This window comes from Rhagoletis zephyria, unplaced genomic scaffold (genome assembly GCF_001687245.7).
Source record: "Rhagoletis zephyria isolate East Lansing unplaced genomic scaffold, Rhagoletis_zephyria_1.1 Rzeph_scaffold_03986, whole genome shotgun sequence".
NCBI classification, from domain to species: Eukaryota; Metazoa; Arthropoda; class Insecta; order Diptera; family Tephritidae; genus Rhagoletis; species Rhagoletis zephyria.
In genome coordinates, this window is record NW_016161069.1 from 23680 (window position 1) to 37407 (window position 13728).

The 13728-nt window shown below is 35.2% G+C and overlaps 1 protein-coding gene across 4 annotated transcripts in view; it reads left to right on the forward strand.

The window, feature by feature from the left end:
• Positions 1–13238, forward strand: part of LOC108370059 (DENN domain-containing protein 1A) — a 34665-nt gene extending 21427 nt beyond the window's left edge. For 2 of the 4 annotated variants that reach the window (XM_017625298.1, XM_017625297.1), the window contains exons 7-10: positions 5923–5955; positions 6235–6810; positions 9255–10175; positions 12253–13238. In XM_017625298.1, coding sequence (XP_017480787.1) covers positions 5923–5955; positions 6235–6810; positions 9255–10175; positions 12253–12876 — 2154 coding nt within the window. In that variant the 3' untranslated portion in view covers positions 12877–13238. The remainder of the gene's footprint in view (positions 1–5922; positions 5956–6234; positions 6811–9254; positions 10176–12252) is intronic. The other 2 variants (XM_017625300.1, XM_017625299.1) reach the window with 2 other exon arrangements.
• The last annotated feature ends 490 nt before the right edge of the window (positions 13239–13728 follow it).

Consider the following 13728-nt stretch of genomic DNA (forward strand, 5'->3'; position numbering starts at 1 on the left):
TATGAAAGAATATAAAGATTCGCAAGTAGAAATAATATTTTAACCAATTTAAAATTCTTTGATTAACAACAAAATCCCATTTTTTATTACCAGTCATTTCTGTGAATATAATGCAATTGTGATTCTTGTTTTAAATACATATCGTCCAGAATAAAAACACACATTTTAATTTAAATATTTTTATTTCAAACCCTGATAAATTTCAGCTAGACATATCTATGTATGTTTGTATCTGTAAATTGTACTTGCTAATTGACTAACTTAAAAACGTATAATTTTACCTTTTTTAAATCCGTACATATCTTGTACATTATTGTGGTCCTTCAAAATTAACATCTCAATTCTATATGGTGCTCCCTATTAATTTTGTTCTATGTAAAAAAAAGGCACCAATTAAATTTTCAAAATTTTAAAATAATTTTTAGGGATTGTTACCAAACAATGAAAAATGAATGAAAATATTAAACTTTGACTTATTTTGTTATAGGTAATAAACGCTTAAACGTTAAACATTTATTTATTGGAATCAATTAAGATATATGTATGTACATCCCCAAATAACCTAGGATATAATTTTGAAACTACGAGTAGGTATTAAGGGATTTCCCTTAAACTGAAAAAGGCTTTAGAAACTTCGAAAAACTCTAAACTTTGAGATTAAAAAAAACCGGTTTGTCGACAAAAAAATCCGTTTATTCGATATTCGAAAAAACCAATGGAAACCGGTTTGGAAAACCTGATTCAATCACCCTAGTAGCGACCTATAAATGTTGTTTTAAAATTTTGAAATTTTCGTATAAGCCTTTATTTTCTACATAGAACACAATAAAGGGGATATGCCATAAAAAATGTATATTTAAAATTTAATAAGGATGCACGTGCGTACAAATACTTTTTTATTCATACTAGTTATTTGCGCATAAAGTATTTTGTGTATTCTTGTTTATCCATTTTTTGTTTGCTTTTTTTATATTGGATACGTTTTGTTCAAATTGATTTTATTTTATTTTTTTTTGCAGTACAATGCGGTATGTCAGAAGTTTACGAAAACCAATACCTTCCCAAATCATTAAATTGCAAATAAAAAAATGAGATAGTAAACAAATGAAAAAATATTAAGTAAAAAAAAGAAAGTTCCTCGTCACTCAGTTATCAATCAGCTACAAATGAAAAAATCTATATTACACTCACCTCCAAAAGTTCGTAAATCTTACTTTTTATTCATGTTTCAATTAATATTTTCTTTTTTGCTTTCTTAACTTGTTTAGTTTTTTTAGTAAACCGTATTACTAATTCTTTTTTTATTTTATAGTTTGAATTTTGCGTTTATATGTTTTGTTCTAAAAAAACAATAAAAACACATTAGCTTAGATAAAATTATGTTATGTGTATATAAGAAATAAGGTGCACCAAGTTACGATAAGTCTATTTTTTTTTTCAATTTTTTAACTTACAATCAAACTACACTTGATAAACTACTCACACCTTGCTGCCAACCACTGCTATTATGCAAGCTTGCTTACACATATGTATGTATGTTTATATGCTCGTGAAATATATATGCTTTACTTTTCACTTATACATATACTTGATCATATAAATATAAGCACAGATTTTCACGTAATAACCTACACATATGAATACTTAAAAGTTTAACACAATCACAATATTAATTTTCCACAGCAAACTACACATTTGCAAAAGATTATTTCTGTTCCAGTTATCAAAATTCGTAGACTGTTTCCGAAGCCTTCAGACATCATCCACTCGAAAGAATTTTGGAATTGCGCAAAGCGTCAGAAAAAATCAAATAAGCTTGCAATTTTGCTGAAAATTGGCAAATATGAAGTTTTGTTTATAAAATACTAACAATTTTTTTTATGAAAAACATGATTACTATAAAAAAAAAAATCTCTGTGCGGAAACTTTTCCTAGTGTCTGTACATATTTTATAGACTCAAATACTAGATAATTGATTGGGCTCAAATGCATAGCATTCAGTTTATATAATTGTCTATTGTGCATAGGGCAAACTAATTTCCGGTAGGTGGAGGTGGAGTCAAGGCATCGCTAAAAGCCGTATTTATTGTCTGACGCAGACTATGTTTTAAACATGTAAAAATAAGTATTTATACCGGTAGCTGGCGCTGGTGGGGAGATATTTCTGAAAGTCCTAATTATTATTCGATTTGACACAACTACGTGGCAAAAAAATATTTAAAATCGTCTGGATAATCGACACTACATATTTAAAACAACTTACAGCCAGATTACATTCAAATTCTGCAAAATCGCTGATTAATCCATATCTCAAATCTGCTATAATTTGCCGGTAATTTAATGTATTAAAATAGGAACAAATAGGTAAGCACAATTTTACAAACACTACTAAGTACTTACTTCAAAGAGTATTGATTGTCACCATCTGAGATTTTGCAAAATATGCTATCTTTTGCAGAATTAATAAATTGGCTGTTAAAGTGCATTTTCTTCCATATAAAAGATTTTGTCGAGCATACTTGAATAAGTTTGCTAGTGGGCTATAAAACTACATACCTCAATTTTTTCTAAAAATTCTGAATAAAAATTTTAAAATTTTTGGGTGCATTTGTTAAAGTTTTACAACTTTTGTATGAAGTTTGAAATAAGGATTTGAGTGGTGCTGGTTATATAATGTGCTAGACTTTTATAAAAAAAAATCTTAAGATTAAATAAAAATAGCCAAAACTGGTCAAAATGTCACTCAACTTAATCAGCTGACCACAAGTGTATATTAATTTTATTAATTTTTTTTTTTAACGTAATTGATTTTTATATATATAGATGCATAGGATTTTTGATGTATTACAGAGTATAACATAGTATAAGGTCTTTCTGATCTGCTGGTCTTAATTTTAAGAATGTGTCTCCTCTAGTTGCCTTTTCTTCTTATAAACCCAACGTTTACAAAGCTGTGCCATTGGAAAACCGGTTTTTACCTTGCAATCCGTGCACCGTGCTAGGGCTATGCAACACTTCGAGAATACCCTTATAATAGGGGTATTCTCTAAGTCTTGCACGATGCACGGATCGCACGAAATGCAAAAATACTATTTCAAATTTGGAAGAGTACGAGAGCACCCCATTGCAAACTGGTAGCATGCATAGGTAGCAAGAAGCGAAATTCTGTATCAAATACAATAACAAGATACGGCAAAAAAAAGAGAAAGTAGTATTTATCTTGCTATGCTTTTTTTTTTGCAAAATGTGCATCGGTTCAGATGTTGCATACTTTGCAGTGATAGGAAATGCTGCTTCACATTAGAGGCTTACGCCGACAGGCATTGCGGCGGCGGCGTGGTCAACGTCAAAAATATTCGGCGGCGGCGGCGACGCCGGCGCGTCTGGAAACGCCGGCGCTACTTCTCATAAGGTAGATTTCAAAGAGCCATGAGGCTACTAATCTTATCATTTCAACTCGTCAGCGTTAGGCATTCGCCATGCCAATTATTCTATTATTATAATTCTATTTATTTCATTATTGAATTAGTTTTAAATTTAAATATTGTTACTTCCTACTTGAATTAAAATGTTGAGTGTCTGGCGCTGATTGATGGGCGAACAGAAGAAGGTCTGAGGTATATACATACATACACACACGGATCTCTATATTCTCTACAGATCCGTATGTACTATTTAAATTTAAAGAAAAAAAAATTGTTTAAAGTTTAGTTATTGGGGTAATTTATGTCGCTCTCAATAAATTTTTGCAATAGTCTTATCAACTCGAACCAGAATGGGACTTTTTGACCCACTGTTGAAAAAAATGGCTTATAGATGGTTAAAACTTCCACTAAAATATGAAGCGCCAAATTTTTCTAAGGAGAACCGAATGTAATGAAAAATAATACTAATGTTTACCATAAAGAGGGAACTTTAACCCTGTGTAGAAAACATAGCGATGCGAGGGAGCAAAACCTTCCTGGGGTTTGACCACCACTAAGGAATGCTAACGTAATTTTCACACAGCCACCTAGTACTTGTATACGTATGTGGGACCCCAGAATAAAATAACTTACGAATGTAAATATTAGCAAAAAAGTGTTTGTTTAAAATATTAAAAAAATACATAGAAAAATCAACTTGTCTTTGATTTATCTTCAATAATTGAGGAGTTAGATGCAAAGAGGCCGCTTCTATTAAAACTGCTTTCTGAGATATTGGAGCTAAAGTTTTTGATGTGTTATAAGTTTCTTGTTGTTGTAGTAGGTGTATAAAAAAGTAGTATTTTTGTAGTATAGAAAAGAATTGTCTACTGCGGAAAAAAATCGTTAGATTACCAGTATTCGACCCTAATTTAACTGTAATAAACGCTGTCGTCAAAAAATATGTTACCTATGTTTTTTCTAAGTTATGCTATTTTTGGAAAAAATAAAGGAGATCATACTCTTGTCCAGTGGCCCAAATTATGCAAAAAAAACTAATTTAAAAATGTAATTTTCATTTCGTAAAATTGTGTTTTTATACAAGTAATATTTAGTTCCTTCAAACGATGTATTCAATGTACATACATCATGAAAATTTTGTACAAAATTCCTTAGGCGCCGAACGCCGCCGCCGCCGCCGCCGCGCCGATATTTTCGTAACTCGGCGGCGGCGCGTGAGGAATGACAAAAAACGGCGGCGGCGGCGGCGTGGCTCGGCGGCGTATACCTCTACTTCACATGCGTTTTGTTGTTGGGTGTTTGCAAGTTAAGTAATCCATGCTACGTGTAACGGCTTTGCAAAATTTCGAGAATACCCTTATAATGTTTTTCAGAGTAGTATTCATCACCTTTTCCGCCTACTTTAACTTCTTCTTATTTGGCGACTTCAACAAATCATGCCAGTCGATTCTCTTCAGTCCCAACTGATGCCAATTGGAATGCCAAGTGAAGCCATGTCCTTCTCCACTTCCTCTTTCCATTGCAGTGGAGGCCTCTCTCTTCCTAATTTGTCGAAACATTCTCAAATCGCCCTTCAATCGTCTAACTTGGTGAAAAATGTTAGTTTTAGCCATTGAAGCCTTCAGTGACATTGACCTTCCCTATTAACAATTATTTTCTAGCAACAATTAAAAATATAATAGTCTCAAATGAGCTATGTATGTAGTATGTCATAATATCAGACAAATAGCAGATATAATCTTATATTTTTTTTTGTTCAATGGAGCTGAAAATTTATGGTCATTGTTATTTTTTTGTAACTTTAATAATCATACCAGCTGATATCATCCATTAACAATATTGCTTACATAGGTATGTATGTTTATCAGCATTGTGCTTGTACAAAACAACATACATACATACATATGTACATATGTACTATGTTCTGGACCGATAAATTCACTCATACTTATGTACATATATGTAGAAATAAGTTTAATTCCACAAAAAAACAAAGCATTTTTTTTTTTTTAAATAATAGCATATGTATAATTTTTTAATATCTACTTAACAAATACATACATAGGTTAGCTAGCAGTAACATTGTTTGTCTCTCTTCTTTTTTGGTATTTTTTCATATTGAATTCGTTGGTTATTTCGAACGCGCGCACTTATCCTACATACATTATGCGCTTTTCCCCATTCAAATTGCTACTACAAATATCGAAAACAAAACTCAATAAAAAAAAAATATAAATAAACCGCTACCACCAACCATCAACTGCCACTGCTAATTTGTATTTCCAACTGCCACAATATTTGACGACGACTGGCGAATGCGTTGCTGCGCTTCTACGTTCATTTTTATACACTGTAAACGTCCGTTAAAAAATAAATTTCGCATTGAAAATCTACTTTAAAAAAAAATAAAAAATAATTAAATCATTTGATCTGGCAATGCAAAAATTAATTTCGGCTTCTGCCTCTGCTGTATGCGCATCTTTACTTTGAAACGCAGACGAATCCAGCCGTAAAGTCTGCTGTGAAATCGGTGAGTGGCTTATACGTAAATGTATGTAGCTAGTAGTAAACCATATAACTAAAGCTCAGTATATAATCCTATTTGTTAGCATTAATCCCAACTAACATTTGGTAACTGTACTGTTGATTCTTTTGTTCGTTTTATTGTACCAAAGTTTTATAGTTATTAACGCTGTTAATGCATATGATACGCTTGTAATTAGGCTTACATACATACATATATTCTAATTGTCGATACCTACTAATTCGAAATCCATTCTCTCCCACAAAAAATCCCAATTACGTGCAGGTAAAAGAGGGTTCACGTGGCGTCAAAAGCGCCTACAAAGATTTCAAATCAAAATTACGCGACATTACACCACCGAATAGCTCGTCCACACACTTTCGTTCGCATCTCACATCGAATTCACAACACGATCGCATTGACGGCAATAGCATCGGCAGTGGCAGCGCTTTAGGTGTGGGATTCGGTTATGGCAAAACTAAATCTATAGGCGGTCATCATTCAGCGCCTAGTTCGCCAATTTTTAGCAATAAACGTACAGCAGCCGGAAGTGGGGTTGGTGGCAGCATTACAGGTGGCAATACATCAACGGCTGCCTGCTTTCAGTACGCCAGTCCGGATGATCTAAATGGCTCCAATCAGTATATACGACGTGCCCCGCCTTTGGCTACGTCTAGCTCAAGTGCGCACATACAGCAGAACGGTTTTGCGGGCCTTACGCATGGCACTACTCATCTTGCTGCTCATTTGGCTCCGTCTCCAACCATTAGCCCGGCAAGCTCGCTCTGTTCGTCGGAGATGAATTTGTCACAGGAACTACAAAACCATCCGCTATTTAAGCCGCCACTAGTGGATCGTAGCGTGAGTACTGTTATTAATAAAAAAAATTAGCTATGTTTATCAATTCGTGGAATGTATTTAGTAAAATCACATGAATTGGTTTTAAACTACGTTTCATGAAAATGATTTCGTGAAATGACAAACGCATAAACGTATGTATGTATGTGTTATATTGGTGCATTTAATTTAAGTATTTCGATGATACGTTGGTGTATGTATGTATGGTGTATTTTATGTGTCGGGCAGGCGTTGCCAATCGTGCGTTGTGTTGCGCTAAACTATATCTTAGAGCTTAGACAGAAATAAGGCAAGTTAAATCGAGATTAACTGTGCAGTTTATCCGGTCGAAATTGTACCATGACAGACGGCAGTATTTCGGATGTAGCGAGCCGCGAGTTAGTGGATTCGAATCCCGATTAAGCCATGCCTATCTGTCCATCCGTTTGCCTGTGCACAAGATAGCTCGAGTGAAAATTGAAATATATTAACGAAACTTGGTAGGTTTATTTCTTTTGAGCTAAGGACAGATGATTTTGAAAATGAGCAAGAACGGACAATACCCAAGGTTACCTCCCATGTACCGGTAGTTTGCAGAAATACTACAGAAACTGTAATAGGAACTTCTGCAGCTTATTCACGCAAAATTGATATTTACAATGATCGCTTTTCGTAAAATATGATTATATTTAATTTGTATTGTTTTCGTTATTTTCGGTCTGACAACAATTATGTATATTGCAACAATTTTACTGAATTCGATGCCGTTTTTTTAATGAAAAATGTTTTGTGTGAAATACGATTATTATGGATTTTCGGAATTACTATTAATTTGTTTCTTAAGAGTAATTGAGCTTATTATCGAAAATTCTTACCATGTAACGGTCGTTTTGAGAAAGGCGCGAAACTATATTTACCACGTTCGTCGAGCATCGCGTATGGCGGGGCCGTGGAGTGGGTAGAGCACATTTATATTCCAGTCTTCCGGCATGCGTTCATCTGTCTGTACCTTACCCCCTTGTTGTATTTCAGGCGCATAATTGCTATTCGCACGTGGTTACCTCGTATTCGTGGAACATCAACTCTCATTAGAAATGCACTATATTTTTTGGCATTATAGCCCTTAAAACAGAACCGTACTGAGTTGCCAATCACACTTTATTTTATATTAGTAAATACCCTGCGTGCTTCACTGCGCCTTAAAAGTGTTTTTGTGTTGTTACTCCCTCTCAAAACTCTTACCCTGTCTTATCAATTTAACTGAATACAATTTTTTCAAATAGGTCCAGCTTCAAAAATATGCTCGGCGGTAAACTTTCTTAAACCTTTTTCTTTTTACATCAGTATTGTAATATTTCATTTATTTTATCAATTTAAATCTTTCAAACAGGTCACAACCCCCTTCAAAAATATTTTCGGCAGTAAACTTTCCTAAACCTCTTTAGTTTAATATCCATATTAATTATCCATATTATCTGATCAATTTACCTAAACTACAATTTTCAAATAGGTGGCAACTCTGCAATTTTTTTTCTTCTTTATTTAAAGTTAGACCTCAAGCAATACATCGGTGAAAACTGCGTTCGATTCCATGCATTAGTTTACGATTGTTGGACGTATAAACAAACCAACAGACAGGCAAACCTTCTAAACACTGTTGATTTGGCTTCTGTTGCTTCTTTAATATCTATAATGTACACTTGTCTGCCCGCCTGCCTGGCTCTCTGATTTGTAAGCGTTTAATGCCTGTATTTTAAATACATACATATGCACCCACTGGGAAAATAGGGGAACACCTTACGAGGTAATCCATGTTTTCTTTCAGCTTTTAGTACTAAAATTGTCATCATGACCAATGCAATCTGCTAGTAAAAAACTCGGCGGCACGTTATTTTGCAAATTGATAACGTAATGCGTCGACGGAGGTGTTCATTTTGTGCCTTTCTAGTAAATGACATTGAAAACATGGATTACCTCGTAAGGTGCTTACCTATTCTCCCAGTGGGTAGGTATGTAGGTATGTTGCTGCTCTCACAATACTTGTACATAATTAATTTATACATATATTTATTTAATGGGTAGGTACTTGTTCACATATCTTTATGTGTATGTATGTATGCATTAATGTTCATTGTTATCATTACATTGCGTTCTGATCAGTTTTGTTTTGTTCTTTTTCTTTATATTTTTCATATTTTTATGTACTCGCATTTCTGTTGCACATACTCTATGTTGTTGTTGTTTTGCTCATAAAATCGACCGTGAAATTAAACCCCGCCAAAAACAAAAAAAAAAAAACCAATCGCACGAAATTTGGCCAAAAATCATCTATACCATTTTCCTACTACCCAAAATAAATTTAAAAAAATAAACAACGATACGCTTTGAATAACAATCAACACCACATATACCCATCTACCAAACAATCTTAAATGATTCGAATAATTTCTTATCATACGCGCACACAGCTTAAACCCAGCAATAGCTTAGACTCGAATTACCAAACTCATCCCCAGCATCACTACAATTGTCACCACCACCATAATCAAGCAAACGATCAATTTACGAGCAACAACCATCAATATGAATATCAACGACAACAAACGCAAACGCAACAACAACAACAACAACATTATTACCACCAAAGGTTCATAGCCACACGTACAGGTGGCCCACCACCAGCGCGCCCACCGCCACCAGCCGCACACCTACTACAAACATTATCCGTTGGTCCTACAATGGGTTTAAGTTCATCATACGCTGTTACTGCACCAGTGTCATACTATAACCATCCACAAGTGCGCCGCCAGCAAACGGCACTGGCATTACACCCTCAGCCGCCGCCAGCAAAAGACGAAAACAGAGATGAGTCAACTGTGGTATCAAAAGTTTCAGCGGTGGCAATGCCACAGACCGCGACGTGCACATCATCGACCCCCAACAAAATTGTGACTACCAAATCGAGTTACGACAATCCACCTGAAATGCAATCGCCACCCATACCGCCGATACCACCGCGACGTCAATGCACTGACGGTAATAGTGGTTCTAATTCGGACAGTTTTGTTGCTGTTGGTGGTGGTAGTAATGCGATCGCCATGGCCGCTGCTGCCGTGTACGCGGGCATACAACGTTTAGAGCATAATTGTTGGCAAGATTACGCTGAGCGCAATTCAATGCAAAATGATGTGCTGCGCAATTCATCATCGTCAAATAATTCGAATGCCTCGGTGTCATCATCGTCATTCGATTCAAGTGGCGGTTCATTTGTGTCTGCTGCATCGTCATCATTCTTTCATCAGGCGTGCTCGTGTGACAATGACTCGGCAAAAACAATAGCAGCCTCGGCAGAAACGACACCAGTGCCAGCGCCGCGACAGAAAAAAGAGGTACGCGAAGTTCTCGCCCAGCGTCCAGCCAATCTTATACGCCTGTGCGATCAACCTATGTTTGTACATGCATACCATGCGTTTATTAAAATGTTACAGTGTAGTAACCCGCAGTACAGTACGGATATGCTGCCTTGAAATAATCTAACTGCGACCATCTCCATCTAACTGTTGGTGTTTGGATTGCATACCATAGCATTTCTCGTTCCTGTTCCTTACCATCCATTTCCACTCCCATCTATGCTTATTCTTGCTTATTATTTTAATTTTATTTGCGTTGTATCGGCTTGCAATTTCAAGTGTACTTACTTATATTTTATTTATGTAACTGCATCCATACCTTACTACTCAGATGTTCGAAGTTCGAACCCTATGCATTTGTTTTAAATTTTATTTCCGATTTTATGTTTGAACTGCGAAAAGGCTAACTATTTTCTTTGAGTGTTATTGAGCTTTACGCCACTATACATTTTTTGGGGTTGATCATCCTGGTTGGCGTAAATTGGGATTACTATGTAATAGGTATCAGAAAGTACTTTTCCTGGGAATTTCACTGTGAACTTCCTACTAAAGCAGAATCCTTTGATCTGTGGCATAAAGCATGTACCTTCCAACCTAGATTTTTTTCCAATAATACCTATATGGGTATGGGACTGCGACCTGAACAAAAATACACCAATTAATTTTGTAAAATTTTAAAGATAGTACAACGTTATAGTACACAACTTTCGCTTTTCTTGTTGAAATTTGTGCAGAATCGGCATGTTTTACTATTTTTTGAATTATCTCGAACGTAGTGCTAAATAACGACTTCATTTCTTGCAGAAATTACTATCGTATCTTCTGAATTTCGATCCAGCCTGTAAGTTTTATTTCCAAATTATTCCTGATGATTCCAAAAGGATCATTTACATGCATAGAAGATTAAAACGATAAGATTAAAAAGATTTCAAAAACGTTTGCAGTTATTTCAATACATACATATTCCTCGCACATACCTGCAAGTATGGACTTACACATGAATCACATTGGACATTGGTTTCCCTAATATATAGACGACTGAGATCACAATGTTGATGTACTATATAGAAAAATATAATATTTTTTACACATTTTCCCAAAAGCTAGAGTTTCAGCCTTAATACTTTCGATTAGTATATAATTTGTTCATTGAACAAATGAGTGCAAAATTGAAAAAATAATATGTAATAATTTTTTAATATTTGATTAAAAATATTACTAACACGTTAAATTTCACACAAAATAGATTTCATCCATTAAACAGATGGGCGAAGGCTTTGCCCTATTCGGTTCTTAGACTCTTAAGGCTTATGTATATTCATCTTAACGCTTAAATGCTTCGTAAATGCGTAAACCTCGTAAATAAATCGGTTTTTGAGGTTTACATGGTTAGGAGGTATTTACGCGTTCAGATGAATACTCTTATTAAGATCAACGTGAGCTGGACCGAATTGAAAATAAATACTTGCAAAAATCAAGTTTTTATACAAAAAATTAGTTTCTAAAATCACTTCAGATAAAAGAGGAATTTAAGCTCAAAATATCTATATAAAAATATTTAAAAATGTTATCATCAGAATCAAAATAATGAGATTTTTGGATATATATTGAAAAACCCCTACTTCCAACCGGTACGTTTAAATGCCTTCATTGAAGTTCTACATACACTTTGCGCCGACAAACCGGTTGCCGGTTAACCAGAAACTGGAGCGTATATAACGGCTATCACAAACGTTTTTTTTGCATCTTTCCAGAAATAATTCAAGAAAAATAGTTTTTTTTTTTATTAGCAGATCGTTTCTACAAACGAAATACTTTTTAAATGTTAAATTTCTATCGCAGTTCAAAACTTCAGTCCTTTAAAAAATTGTTATCGCTTCTACATAAATTTTCCCTTTTAACTATGTATGTACTTAACACTGATAATATTCTTGCTTACTTACTATTTTTCCTTAAAATTAAAGTACGAAAAAACTGCTTTAATCCCAAAAAAGTTACAGATTTCAAAAGCTACATCATCATCAACAATTACTAAACCTTTGTTTTTCTCCTTTAGTCTTTGCGCTCGCTTCAGCCACATCATCTGCCAGTGCCAGAATTTTCGCTCAAGTCTACCGCACCGTCGTCAACATCTTCGCAAGAAGACACCATGAACGATCTAATATCACTGGACGACAGCAATAATGCCAGCTTCGATTTAGAAGATTTCGATCCACTGAATCAGAATGCACGACCACTACCATTACGCAATGGCAGCGGTGGTAATGCGGCAGCTAGCAATGCAAGAACGACGAATGGCATCAAATCTACAACATTGCCGGCCAATACCAACATTTTGAGCAACGCTTCCAGCAGTGTTAGCAATCCGCTATATCCATATCACACACCACAACACTTACGATCTCCACGTATGCGCGCACAACCACAAACGCGCCCATCAGCTGTTGCATCGCAGTTGCAGGCGCCATACATGAAACCACCGCCGCTGCCAACCAGCAAGCCACCACCAATGCCAGCGCCAGATGAGGATTTTGAATTGTTGCGCAAATATGGACTCGATCAATTCACGTTAACCACAGCATCCACAACGTTAACCACTGCAACAACGACGCCAGCAAATGCAAGTAACAGTAATGGCTTGACTGGTAGTGGTATGCGTAATTGGACGACATTCGATTGAGAAGGTAGCCTGTTGGGGGTGCGCTTACTCTTCTTTGCATTTTGTTATATTTTCCACAGACGGGGAAGTGCGGGGCGAAGTTTGGTGGTGATATTTGGGCGACAAATACATATCGCCACCTAAATCTGATAAGGTGCCAAGTCCATTTTTCGAAATTGTTCAGGAACAGGGCTGCAAAGCACTCCAAAAAAACCATGCGGTTCGGTTCAGTGGTTTGAACCACTTAGAAATGGCTTGTATCGGTTCAAGAACTGGTTCATAAGTATTCCTGAACCGCAGTTCGGTTCTGCTGAAATGGTTCAATTTTTTTATTGCTAAAGGATACAAAAATAAAAGGGCTTCGTTATTGAGATCAAATTCAAATATCCACATTTATAGTGATGGAAAAATAAATAGGAACGCAAAATTTTAACAATTTTGGCCATATATATTTTTTATTTTGTTTATTTAAAGTTTACTTTTAAATATAGTTCCTCGTCTAAACAAAAACTGAATAAATCCAAGTTTAAAACTTTGTCCAAAAATTATGAAAATTCTTCAAAGTTTCATCTAACAGGTCTATTCTGCACGTTACCAAAGATTTTGTAACCGGAAAATATGATTACCAAAAAATTGTACCAGTTCTTGTCACCGAGATTCTAGTTACGTTGGTAATGCAGTTAAAATATCCAGCAATTCAGCTATGAAAAATTTCACAGGGCAATACTTTGTTGCCAGCTTATGAGATGGTAACGGAATTTACCGGTTACAGGAGTACACAGAATGCGAAAGGGGTTTGAAAATTTAGAGGAACTTTATTTACCGGTTACAAAATTTGTATTACCAGCGCAAGGATAGACCTGTTAGTAGCAA